This window comes from Egretta garzetta, unplaced genomic scaffold (assembly GCF_000687185.1).
Source record: "Egretta garzetta isolate BGI_Z169 unplaced genomic scaffold, ASM68718v1 scaffold235, whole genome shotgun sequence".
Classification (NCBI taxonomy): domain Eukaryota; kingdom Metazoa; phylum Chordata; class Aves; order Pelecaniformes; family Ardeidae; genus Egretta; species Egretta garzetta.
In genome coordinates this window covers 907,183-919,460 of record NW_009259792.1, presented here as the reverse complement: position 1 = coordinate 919,460, position 12,278 = coordinate 907,183, and the positions used below count along the sequence as shown (strand labels likewise).

General features: G+C 45.2%; 2 protein-coding genes across 2 annotated transcripts in view; both read left to right on the top strand.

Moving 5' to 3' along the window:
* Nucleotides 1–9,937, top strand: SLC25A27 (solute carrier family 25 member 27). Its single transcript, XM_035895124.1, has 9 exons — nucleotides 1–103; nucleotides 1,585–1,776; nucleotides 2,554–2,638; nucleotides 4,473–4,595; nucleotides 5,378–5,490; nucleotides 7,232–7,316; nucleotides 7,993–8,085; nucleotides 8,427–8,529; nucleotides 9,866–9,937. The coding sequence occupies exons 1-9, from the start codon at nucleotides 1–3 to the stop codon at nucleotides 9,935–9,937; spliced, it is 969 nt and encodes a 322-aa protein (XP_035751017.1).
* Nucleotides 9,938–12,090: 2,153 nt separating this feature from the next.
* TDRD6 (tudor domain containing 6) overlaps nucleotides 12,091–12,278 on the top strand; it is a 13,254-nt gene continuing 13,066 nt past the window's right edge. Inside the window, exon 1 of the mRNA XM_035895126.1 lies at nucleotides 12,091–12,138. Within this exon, the coding sequence (XP_035751019.1) occupies nucleotides 12,091–12,138 (48 nt within the window). The remainder of the gene's footprint in view (nucleotides 12,139–12,278) is intronic.

Below are 12,278 nucleotides of genomic sequence, written 5' to 3'. Positions count from 1 at the left end.
ATGTCACCTGCAGAAGAAGAGAAGAGCTTACCTCTTCCAGAGAGATGGCCCCGAGCCAGCAAATTCGCTCTATCAGCCTGTGCAGCGGCTGTGGCAGAACTAGGTACAACTCACCGTGATTTTCCGAGAGGCAAGAGGGTCAAAATTTACTTTTGGAGGGCAGGGGGAACTTCAGTCCCCAGACGCCTTATTCCTCGGTGCTCGCTCCGGCTTTTACGCTCCAGCAAATCTGTTTGTTCCACTCTGCTCGTCGTGACTTTTCAATAATTTAAGCCTTGCAAGTGTTTCATGCCATCTGACTGTGGCTGGAGGGAGGGGGTTTCCAGGTTGAAATCTTTGTTTCTGAGGCCGAAGGGCTGCAGGCATTAATGCAGAGCAGTTGTGACTAATTTAAGCTTTGTGCTTGCTGGGTTTCTGGAAGAGGACTAAAGAGGCAGGACGATCTGTTGCCTAAATTAGTAGCAAGGGGCTGACTTCTTCAGGAATTTGCTTTTCATAGTTAATGCAGGTTAATCAAAGAAAAATCTAATCTTACGTTTGTGGTTACAATGGAGATGTCTGTACAAATGGAGTATAGTAACCTGCTTGCTGAAATGCGGGAAAGCAGCACCCTGGCATCTGCATAGCACTACTTTGTGATCAGTAACTTCTTTGGAATATTTCTCAGCATATTCTATATACTTTCTACAAGCTCTTTGTTGCAGAGGTTTCGAACCAAAGACAACCCCTGCTCCTGGGCACTTGCCGCCTGAGGCAGGCTGGGAAGGTCCATCGCCCAGTGAGACACTCCTGGCCTGGAACTGAAATTAGGGGCAGTAGGTGTGCACCCATACTGTTTCAGGAGCAGCCCTGGGAAGCTGAGATCGAGTTGGACCACCTTCCCTGGCCACCAGTTATTTCAGCGAAAGAAATAACAGGCTAAGCATGATTTTTGTGTCTGCATCAGAAAACCACCATGTTTTAGGGTGGTTGGTAGGATAGATGCTCACCCACATGTGTGTCTGCATTATGATGAGGTGCTTAGGGACATGGTTTAGTGGTGGGATGGCAGGGTTAGGTTAAAGGTTGGACTCGATGATCTCAAAGGTCTTTTCCAACCAAAGTGATTCTATGATTCTATTCTATGATTCTATGATGGCCACTGTGGGGTTGCTCCTGACTGTAACGTGTGCAGCCATTATGCTGGGCAGAATTGGAGAGGCCACACGCTCGATAAGAGACTTGACTGATCTTTATTCAGGGGGAGTAACTGGAACAGGATTTTTAATCCAGAGTCTGTTGGAAAAGTACGTGCATTGCATAACAAATCTGCAAAAAGAAATAAGGCAGAAAGACTTGGTGTTTGACGGGGATGTATTTTGGTTACTCATGCCCAGAGCCACTTTTAACAGATCTGGACGTGAATCTCCTGTTCTCCATTAATCGCCTGCACCCACGTTGGGTATGGTCTCTGAGGCCTGCTGGTGCTTGCACAGCCCCCTTGGCCCCCCGGCAGGGGGGATGGTGACGCAGATGTTACCGATGTGGTCGGTCTCTCCACAGCTGCACCCGTAGTCACGTTTGTTCCCTGCTCTTTCTCCTCAGTAACATTTCCCCTGGATCTAACGAAAACTCGACTGCAGGTCCAAGGTGAAGCTGCCGTTCATCGCAATGGAGCTGCTGCCGGCCAGGCGGTCCCTTACCGTGGCATGCTGCGCACCGCGGCTGGCATCGTGCAAGAGGAGGGCTTACGAAAGCTCTGGCAAGGAGCCACGCCGGCCGTCTACCGCCACATAGGTGATTATCTGCTCATGATGGGACAAGTTTGGGTCCTGCCTTCTGTGGTCAACAGCCTTTTGGAGCGAGCTTGCCATACCTTGTTGTACTTTAAATATATCTGTGAGGACTTCTTCAGCTTGCCCTGCAATCCCACTTTGAAATATATAGGATTCTGGTTCAATCCCTTCTCTTCCCTCTCGCCCATTCTTCCACAGCCTTATTCTGGCTTCTGGGAAAACAAAATATAATTTCCCTGTGATCTTTGCAGGAAGGTCTTCAGCACAAGCAAGCACTCAAGAGTCCTCAGAAAGATAAATATCTTTTATTTGAGGGAGGTGGGGATGGGCTGCAAAAAAAAGATAAGGTTGCAAGCGCTAGGATGAAGAAATTCATTAGCGGTTTGGCCACAGGTAACAGCTTCCTGTGTTTTATTTGGAAATACGGTGACAGCAACAAACCTCAAAACCACTTGTGGGAGGTTTTTTGCTTGGCACCAGGGGAGAAGGAAGCAATGTGGTCACATCTCCTTAGCACGTGGGCATAAGCTGTGCTGCCTCCTGGCAGACGTGTGGCTCAGCCAGAGAGATTCTCTGATGCTAAGAAGTTCTGTCCCTGGCATTGCTACCAGGCAGCCCACTTGCTTTCCCCATTTTGATCACGAGCATGAGAGCAGCGACCAGCTGACCCAGGCAAGCTACGGAGTGTTTTACAACCTGATTTCTTGACCTCGCTGTCACAGCATGACCTCCAGGAATGGCAGACCCAAGAATTGTCTCCTGCTTTTGTTTTCCACAGTGTACTCTGGTGTTCGGATGGTTGCGTACGAACATCTCCGTGACTCCGTGCTTGGCAGGTCTGAGGATGGAAGCTTTCCTTTCTGGTAATGTTGCATATTTATGCTTTTGCCTGGTTGGGGATTGTCCTTAGTGTAGGAGTCCTGCAGCCCTAAAAGTTGTGTTTTCCTCATGGCTCCCCTACCCTAAGGAGCGTAAATATAAAGTAGTGTTTTAAGTACTGATATGGACTTTCTGATTTTAGTTTTATCTTTTCATTCAGCTGGGAATGGGACTAAGAAATGCTGAAGGAAGTTTTTCAGAGGTTTAACTAGGACCATGATTACTCTAATAAGGATACTCTACTAAAGAGATGGAGAAACATGATAAACCGTGTCGATAGAAGCAGCTGTCCTGGGCTGGCAGGAAGTATCCTGGACGAGAGTGGAGGCAGGGCAGCTTTACCGTGACTCAAGGTCTGTGATGTAGTGGCTGCTCTTTTATTGCCGCCTGTGCCAGGGGATGTTGGGAAGTGCAAGCTGACTGTACAGCTGTGTGTGACGGCTGCTGGAGAAGCTGTGAGCTATTGCACAAACCCAACACCAGTGTGAGTAACTGTGACTAATCCTGCAGCTGCCTGGGTAATACAAACCAGAGGTTCAGCTGAGCCAAGCTGGACTTGCAGCATCGTGCCCCGCTCAGGTCTGAGGTCACCCGAGAGCTGCATTAGCTCTACACGGGTACATTTCCAAAGGCATGAGGGACATGTCAAATATCCTCTGGGGCTTTGCAGAAAAGAAGTGAGGTGTGGTACATCTCAGACTTCCAGCTGCTGGAAGGACAGGTCCCATTCCGTGTTGTCCAGCAGCAGTATGGCAACACTTTGCTGGTTTGCCGCTTGTCATACTGCCTAGGTAAGAAATTGTTATGCCATTGGATAATTAACAGGGAGCGTAGTAATAGGCCAGTTTGCTGATTCTGATGGTGTATTTTAGCGCAAGAGATGGAAATTTCCTGGCTGCTGAAGAGGCAGATTGTGAAGGAAAAGACACTGTGTTGTCAGCCTGAGTTAAATCTGTGCATCCTTCCTGAGGAGACAAATGACCCTATAAACAGCAAACCCAAAGCCTTTGTTTTGCAAGTTAATTCAGCAACAGATAAATCTCACTCAATCCCTTTTTTGACAATGCAAGCAGTATATAGCCACAGAATTGACTCTTTGATTGTGGGGAATGAAGCAGATTTTTCTGTAAGTTTTGCAAAGTTTCTTAATTTCTAATTGTCAAATCCTTATTGTTAAATGTCAGTCATGTACTTTTATAATCATATACAGTACCATATCCAATCAGGTATTTTACTCCAAAATCAAAATGTAACTGTTTTTAGGATGGGATTTGTAAAATCTAATAGAAAATTCTTGTCGTGCCTGATGCGAAGGGAAGGGTGAACTGGGCATAATACTGAAATTTCTGGTTCTACTATAATAAGTAGAACCATAAAATTAACACATCCAGTAGCAATGGGAGATAGATCAAAGTTGTATATATCAGCAAATAGTTTAGCATTCAGATTGGCATTCAGTTATTACAATATATGGAGCACCATCCCTTACTTGTGTACCTTGCCATCCTGCCTTTAAACCTTAAGCAAGGAGTATAACGTAATCTGGAGAGGAAGCAGAGCATCTTGATGATGTGTAATAACCTGAGTTTTTCCCCAGATAAGTTTTAAACCTTTCTTAAAATTGACAGAAGTATTGTTGACTACTTAACTACCTGCAGCCGCTACAACTATTACCTTAACTTTGGCTGTTAATATAAGGAATAACCATTTATACTTGTTTCACCCGGGTTGCGCTGCTGAACTCTTCAGCTCGAGCACAGCGATTTGTGAAGATTTTCAGTGCATTCCAGAGAACTTTTTTTTTTCCCTGTTTGGCAGGAAAGCTGTAGTTGGAGGCATGTCTGCGGGTGCCATCGGACAGTTTTTTGCCAGCCCGACTGATCTGGTGAAGGTGCAGATGCAAATGGAAGGAAAAAGGAAGCTGGAAGGAAAGCCGTTACGGTTGGTTCCTCTCAAAGCTGGTGGTTTTTTCCTGTTAATGATTACTCTTAGGCAGGTGGTTCTCTCTGTTTACTGCCACCCCCTCTCCCCAACTGTTTGGAGCCCTTTCGGGGGAAGAGCAGTGCCTGGGAGGCACGCGATGGCTCTGGGCAGTGGAGAGGGTGGGGAATCCAAGACTTCCTCCTCATTCCACTTTGCTTTCTGAAGAAGGAAAGCTGGAAAAAAAGTTGGGGGGAATGGCTTGTGCAGGATTTTGGAGGTATTTAAAAGAAGGATAGATGAGGTGCTTAGGGACATGGTTTAGTGGTGGGATGGCAGGGTTAGGTTAAAGGTTGGACTCGATGATCTTAAAGGTCTTTTCCAACCAAAGCGATTCTATGATTCTATGATTCTAGGATGTACAGGTGCAGGGAAGGGCTAGGTTGCCTGCAGACAGCAGGGCTTGAGACCGTCCTGCAGGTACCAGGACACATTGATCTTTGCATCTGAAACTGCTGGCATCCTTCGGTGTCTTGTACGTGTAGTATTGCAACCCAGCTGTGGGATCAAAGGGCTGTCTGTCATTAGTGACCAGATGGCTGCTTACCAGGGCAACCGGTATGTTTGGTAAAATATCGCAGCACGAAAATCAAAGATGGATCCAAAAATGGATCAGGCAGGCCAGACCCTTGCAGGTATAAATCACCTTTCGTATGTGAGGACCCGGCGCAGCAAAGTGCTGGAATATGCAAAGATTTCTCCATAGCTGGGCTCTCTACTTATTAGTTGCGTATTAATTTCAGGTTTCGAGGAGTGCACCACGCGTTTATGAAGATCCTCTCCGAAGGAGGAATACGGGGGCTTTGGGCTGGATGGGTGCCAAATGTCCAGCGAGCTGCTCTGGTGAACATGGGAGGTAAATTTCATAACTTGGTCTGCAGCGCTTAAGGCCACATCTAAACTTTAAGGAGAGATCAGCTGCTCCCCTGGCCTTTGTCTCCTGGTTATTTACATTGGGGACCTGTTTGAAGCGCACTGCAGGTGATTTCTGCCTTCAGTGTTTTGTTCCTGTGGAAAACAAGTTCCTTAAAAATAACAGTTTGCGCCTGAGCCTGAGGGATGGTGAGCTGGGAGCTGAGGGGGTCCCACAGCCAGCAGAGCAAGGACCTCACCAGCCATGACCCAGCTCCCTGGTGCCCAAGCAAGGTGAGCAGGGCAGAGCCTGCGAAGGCAGCCAGGTTCCACCGCGATCCAGATCCTCAGGAAAGTGTGTGGTGGTGAGGCAGGTCTGAGGCCAAGGCAGGAAGCTGAGGCAGCATCAGGTCTGTTGAGGGTCACCAGGGTCAGACAGCTCAGTGATCACCAGCAGGTCCGTGGTGATAAGGTCCAAGGTCAAGCTAGGTAGATGGTCCATGGATCAGTGTCCAGATCAACAAGGTCCACAGCCCAGGCATGGTGTGAGGGAGCTGCAGACAGGTACCCCTGCAGTGTAGTTCTGCCAGGGACTGGGGGTTATAAGGTGAAGTGGCTGCCTGAGGGGTCGGCTGATCCAAAAAACACTCACTCCTTCCACATATAGGTAGAGCTTTCCTGTGTCTCTCCAAGACTGCTAGGATATGTTGGATGGTCTGTGCTCTCCTTCCTGAGGTTCTGTTTACAAAAGAGGGAGATGCCTTTGGGACCAAAAGACACTGCCTGTGGGTGCCCACCATAAACACTTGGTCTGTGCTTGGTGGCACGTAGTAGAGCATTGCCTTGGCAATTTTTTTATTTTGCGTGCTTGAATTTCTTTGATATGATGGCTACTAATTTCTACATAATTCAGCACAGGGATATGTTATCAGCATGACCAAAAAATCAAAAATATCAAAAAGATAGAAAATCAGAGGTGGTACAAGCTTACACCTTGCTAAGCAGCAGTAAAGGAATCACTGGATGGATGATCTTTGCAGCAGGAGCTGTTAAATGAGGGCTATAGAATGACCATTAACTAAGGTATTTGCCTCCATACACAAGGTTAACGTGCAGTCTCGCATGTAAACTTAAACAAGCAAACTCTTTTACAAGTGGGAAATGATCTCCACTGGGTACCTTTGGGCTGTAAAGCACCATGAAGTGGTCAGTAGGCTGGGCTCTTGAGTTTTAAAGTCAGGACATTGGAACTGTAACCCAGACCTGCTGTTAACTCTAACATCACTGTCTTTCATTCAGATGTCCAGGTGCCGTAACTCATGTCTGCTTTCAGAAGAACATGATATAACTTCCATGATATCCTCTACTTTTTTTGTCTGATCTTTCTAGCATTTTTATGACACTTGCACAGAGGCGGTAGAGGCAGAACTGTCCTTATTGTGACATTTGTGGGTTTGGTTAATGAGTTATTTTGCAGAATTTTCCATTTGGGATCCATTTTTATCACTTGTAGGGTAACTCAGAGAAGACGGTAGTGGAAGGGAGCACGTACACACCTGTCCAATGACAGGACTGAGGTGCCACAACCATCTTCAGAAACTGGGGGCAGAGCACTAGCTGTGCCAACGGGAGGAGCTGCACTGGAAATCTCGGTCTTGCCAAGCCTCCATCCTATGTCAGTAATGAACAGCACAGGCACCGTTTACCTCTGACAACGCTGTTTTTTCTCATTATCCTATTTACAGATCTGACCACTTACGACTCAGTGAAACACTTTTTGCTTCTGAACACACCGCTTGTGGACAATAGCGTGACTCACAGTGTTGCCAGGTGCCGTATTCCCTCATTACCCCTTTTCTGCAGCGGAGCATTTCCAGCCTCGCTGTCTTGATCTGCCTCTCTGTGCCAGCAGAAGCTCCTATTCTTTGGTCATGATATTGCTGATAAAATGCACCTTTATAACTACTTTTTTTTTTTTTTTTTTGGAGAGGACATCTATGAACATAAGACACAAGACAAAGGATGCAACCATTGCTACAAAACTGCCCTTCTAGTGAAAGCGCCTTCCTGATGCATTTAAACACCCCACACATCTATGAGAGCAGAGGAATTTTCACTTTTCTAGAATTGCTCCTATTTTATCTAACCTAATTTTAATTTTAGCAAGCCATATGAATAAGCACTATAAACTCTGCAGAACAACCTCCTTTACTCCCTTAAGTTATGAAGAAATCTGCTTTATATGAACAAAATCATAAATTGCTTATCGTGGGTCCTTTATCTCTGCCTCAGAACTGCAGAGAGGTGAGGGAAGCTGGTGCTGGGAGGATGTCTGAGCAAAAGCAATACTAGCAAGCCTCCTTCCAAATCAAGTTTATGTTATGAGGTATTACTCATAATTTCATGGTAACTGTTTTAATCTATTATATATTATGAGAACCGGAACCATGATGCTTAAATTGTAAAGATCTTAGTTTCTTCTGTAAGTATCTGTTGCTGTTGACAGTTGCTGTTCTGGCCTGGTAGCTGCTGTTTTGGGAACTCCTGCTGACGTGGTCAAAACCCGGATAATGAACCAGCCGAGAGACAGGCAGGGAAGGTACAGACACTTCAGAGGCCGACTTTTCAGTAGAAAACTGAAACCCTCAGTCTCACTGATTTCACCGGGTGTAAAGTGCTAAGTCTCTGATCCGCCCTTCATCTTTCTGAGGATGATTTTATTGTTTTACTTTTGCATGTCCAGGGGGGTTTGTTGTGACGGCCACCTAAGCATACCGGTTACGTTGTGGATTTCAGTTCTGATGAGACTCCACTGAGCTTACAAAAGAGCTCCTGCTTGTACAAATTTATCAGATACAGATGATTTTTCAGGGGCGATGGCGTTTTTTTAATTGCATATTTGTAATCCTAACAGTATTTGTTCTCTTTGCACGTTGCCAGAGGTCTGCTGTATAAGTCTTCCATGGACTGCTTGATTCAAACCGTACAGGGTGAAGGGTTTATGTCTCTGTACAAAGGCTTTATACCAACCTGGATGCGAATGGTCAGTGCTCTTTTTAAACTCTCTTTACAAGACAGACGAACAATGTAGCATTAAAAATGTAAAAGCATTCCATGTCAACACTTTTCCCAAACTATTTGGGTCTCTCGATTTAATTGCAGTTAGCATAGTTGAATGTAGTGGATGACACAACTGCATGCAATGTCACTTCCCCATTGTTGCCTTTTGCATCTCTTTAATTTGGAAAATGCTGTCATGCTTAATTGCTAGTGATTTACTTTGCTTTTTTTACAATTTCAGACTCCCTTTTCTCTCCCTTCCTAAACTCTCCTTTGCTCCTTTCTTGCTCCCAGCCCTGGACTCCCTTTGCATCCCTCTTACTTTCATCCCTTCTCTCCTGATCCCAGAATTGCTTTATTACTGCTCCATCCATACTGCTCACTTTTGCCCCTGTCCTATTCAGGCAGACAGCTTTTTCCTGCATACTGCTGGGCTGTTAAATTAAGCCAAGCAGCAGCTGGAGCCTGGGAAAGGGAACTTGGCTGTCCAGACTGTTAGTTTGGGCAAGGGACAATTCCCAACAGCAAATTCAGATGTGACCACCTGTAAGAATTTAACAGTATGGCTACATCTAGACTCTGCCAGCTGGCTTCAAGGTCTTGGCACTGTGTAATTTACCAGACTGAGCACTAAGATGGAAGGCAAAAGCCTCCCTTCTCTAATTTAACTGAGCACAACAGTGGCCGCAGCCTCTGGTAAGAGCAATTATAGGAAGGTTCTGCTCAGTTGCTCAGTCCTCGTGTCCGTGAGCTGAGCACATTCAGTATTGATGGGGTCTTTGCGAGTCTACTACTAAGCTAAATATTTCCATGGAGCGTACGCCAACTTAGATTTCCCAAAGGCTTGTAAATTTGGGAATGTTTAGCGGGTCTTTCAGAGGAGCAGGAAAAGGTGTTTCCTAGGCACAAGGCAGCCTTTTGCCAAATAGCAATCTATTGCCAAAAGAAAAAATTAGAGCATTCCAAAGAATGGGTGCAGGATACAGATTTTATGCAAGGAGAACCGTGTAACTTTCTGATTAAGGTTTTAGAACAAGTAAACCCTTTACAAATTTTTTTTAAAAAGCATTCAGGCTGAAGTAGCCCCCAAGTATGAAACATTTGGGTTGGCAAACTGGAAAAAAAAAAAGTTTTAGGTGTCTTCTGAAGGACTGGGTAGATCTAACCATATGCAAGACTACAATTTTTGTATGAAATACATAATATGAGATTGAGCTTAAGAAAAATCATATTTTTAATAGGAGACAGTTTAATCTAATGGGTTTATTTTTTGGGTCACTTCTGTTTTAAGCCTCTAACTTCAGTATTTGCTTTCACAGGCTCCTTGGTCACTGGTATTCTGGCTTACATATGAACAAATCAGAAGGATCTGTGGAGTTAGTTCTTTTTAAAATTGTGAAACCACTTCAGTATTCACGAAACAAAGAAGAATCGAAAAGCTGAAGTCTCATACCACAAGGCATCGCAACCCCACAGGGAACTAATTCATTTAGGAGGTTGGCAGTAGGATCACACGTATAGGTTGCTGCCCCAAATCCAGTCCTTACTGGTTAGGAGTAGCCATGACTTAAGGATACTATTTGCTTGTCAGACTGCTATATGAAATTTAAGCTATCCACGGGATAAACTTGCCGCAATAGTACTTCAACTGGCAGCCACCATGAGTGTTCTGAAACAGTAAACAGAGTTAAAAAAATTCTATCAAGCAAGTAGAATACTGTTTGCTTGTTTGATAATAGAGATGGTTCCTATTGTTAAGAGCAGGTTGAACAGCACGGCACCTAACATCTTCTGTGGCTAAGCAGTCCATAAAATTATTTTGGAATTTCTGTTATTATTACATTTGCACACACATAAAGAACTACCTCTCGTTAGTTTGATGCCTCAACAAACCAAGCCTGTAGTGCTAGGAACTGAAAAAAGATCAAAGCAGTTTACCTGACTTCAAATTTGCTTTCTACAAATGGTGGAAGGGGTTGTGTTCCTCTTACTTCCCAGAGACTGCCTGAGCTCTTCACTCAACCATCTGAGTAGTATCCATGAGCGAAATGCAGTTTTGTACCTGGGAAATCAAAAGCCTAGTTCGCTCTGCCCCTCTTGAAGGACTCTTAACACGCATGCTGCCCATAGGACTGAGTTGAACTAGTTGTCCTTTGAGAGTCCCAGTGCTGACGTGGCAGACTGGGTCATCAAGGTGCCACTTTTCCATGGCAATAGGCACTCTGCCCATTTTAAATCTAGATGAAAATACAATGTTTACTTCAAACGTTTTGTGTCTTTGAAGGGTTTTGTTTTTTTTTTTTTTTTCAAACCTAAAGCTTTCCAGATTTTATAGGAAAGGGGACAGCTGCTGTTTGTCACTAAGCTTATCTTTGGCAATCACGAGGCAAAAATGCAGTATAAAAGCAATCATAATGTAGACAGAAGAAAGCTGGCTTTGATTTAGCAATATCTAGTAATGAAATGACTGTACAAGACTTAGTTCTCTGAGTGAATACTCAGGATTTCTTCTAGACTAGTCTTTGCAACTAGTATCTTCAATGTGCCAATTTCTGATTAAATAGTTTGGGCGTCTTCTTGTCTTGCAGTTGTACTTTTTGATTGTATTGCAGATCGAGACTGCATACGTTTGAGTGTGTTATTCCAGCCTGGAAAAAATTCATCGTGACATCATTAGGGGGTCAGAATTTTCTGCTCAGAAATATTTTCCTAGTTGTCAGCCTGAGAAACTAATCTGAGTTCTTCCCTTCTTGCACACAATCACCAGCAATTATTAAACCAGCAGTCAGAGCTGCTTCTTCAGTTACATCCCGAGTGGTCCTGCCTGCCATCCTGTTACTCAGCTAACCCTGAGTGATGGATATGCAGAAGTACCTCAACTACTGGGTTAAAAAATGTAATTTTAATGGTCTTGTAGTGAAAAACTGTTTAAACTCCTAATAAAGCTCTTTTTTTTGGAGCGTGAAACACTAAAGAGATTCGTCACAGTGCTGATTCCTAGTATTTTGTATTTAAAAATAAATAATTCAAATAGGAAAACTTGTCACTTTCTGCATTGCTTCTTAAGTGTGTAATTCCAGATTTGGCCATCTTTATGCACTTACCAGCTTCAGTTTCAGAAGCCAAGAATTAGCCCAAGGACGACACTGAAGTTCCTTGGCTGGAGTCTCCTGTGGCCTAAGAAAGGCTTGCTGAAGCCTCAGGCCTTCCTCTTCCTCACACCTCCACTTCCAACCATTGTCCCTAAGGGCTGGAAGGCAGCTAAAGGTCTGCCTGGAAAAAGGAGGGCAAACCCAGGGAGAAAGCACACACGCTCGCAGAGCTGGACAGACAAAATGGAGCACTGCAACAGTGCGGGCTAACTGGAAGGGGCCACCACACAGAGCACCCATGTTTGCCTTTTCCAAGGCCCTGAGGGGTGGTGCTGGCCTGCAGCTGCTCCATCCATAGGCAGGACAGCCCCTGATGCTGCTGTCCCTTGGTCCAGTGTCACCCTCCCTGTGCTGAGCCAGACAGCACTTGGCAGAGGCCGGTGTCCTGTGCCATGGGGTGGCCTCAGATGGAGGGCACGGATCAGATGGTGACAGGCGGAGTGCGGCCTCCACCTCAGGCGTTGGAGAATCATAGAATCATAGAATGTTTTGGATAGGAAGGGACCCCTAGAGGTCATCTAGTCCAACCCCCTGCAGGGAGCAGGGACACCTTTAACCAGATCAGGTTGCTCACAGCCCC

Coding starts and splice junctions, on each gene's coding strand:
- SLC25A27 (XM_035895124.1), top strand. CDS start 1: ATGTCACCTGCAGAAGAAGAGAAGAGCTTACCTCTTCCAGAGAGATGG. Junction 104..1,584: donor AGCGGCTGTGGCAGAACTAG/GTACAACTCACC, acceptor CTTTCTCCTCAG/TAACATTTCCCCTGGATCTA. Junction 8,086..8,426: donor CCGAGAGACAGGCAGGGAAG/GTACAGACACTT, acceptor GCACGTTGCCAG/AGGTCTGCTGTATAAGTCTT.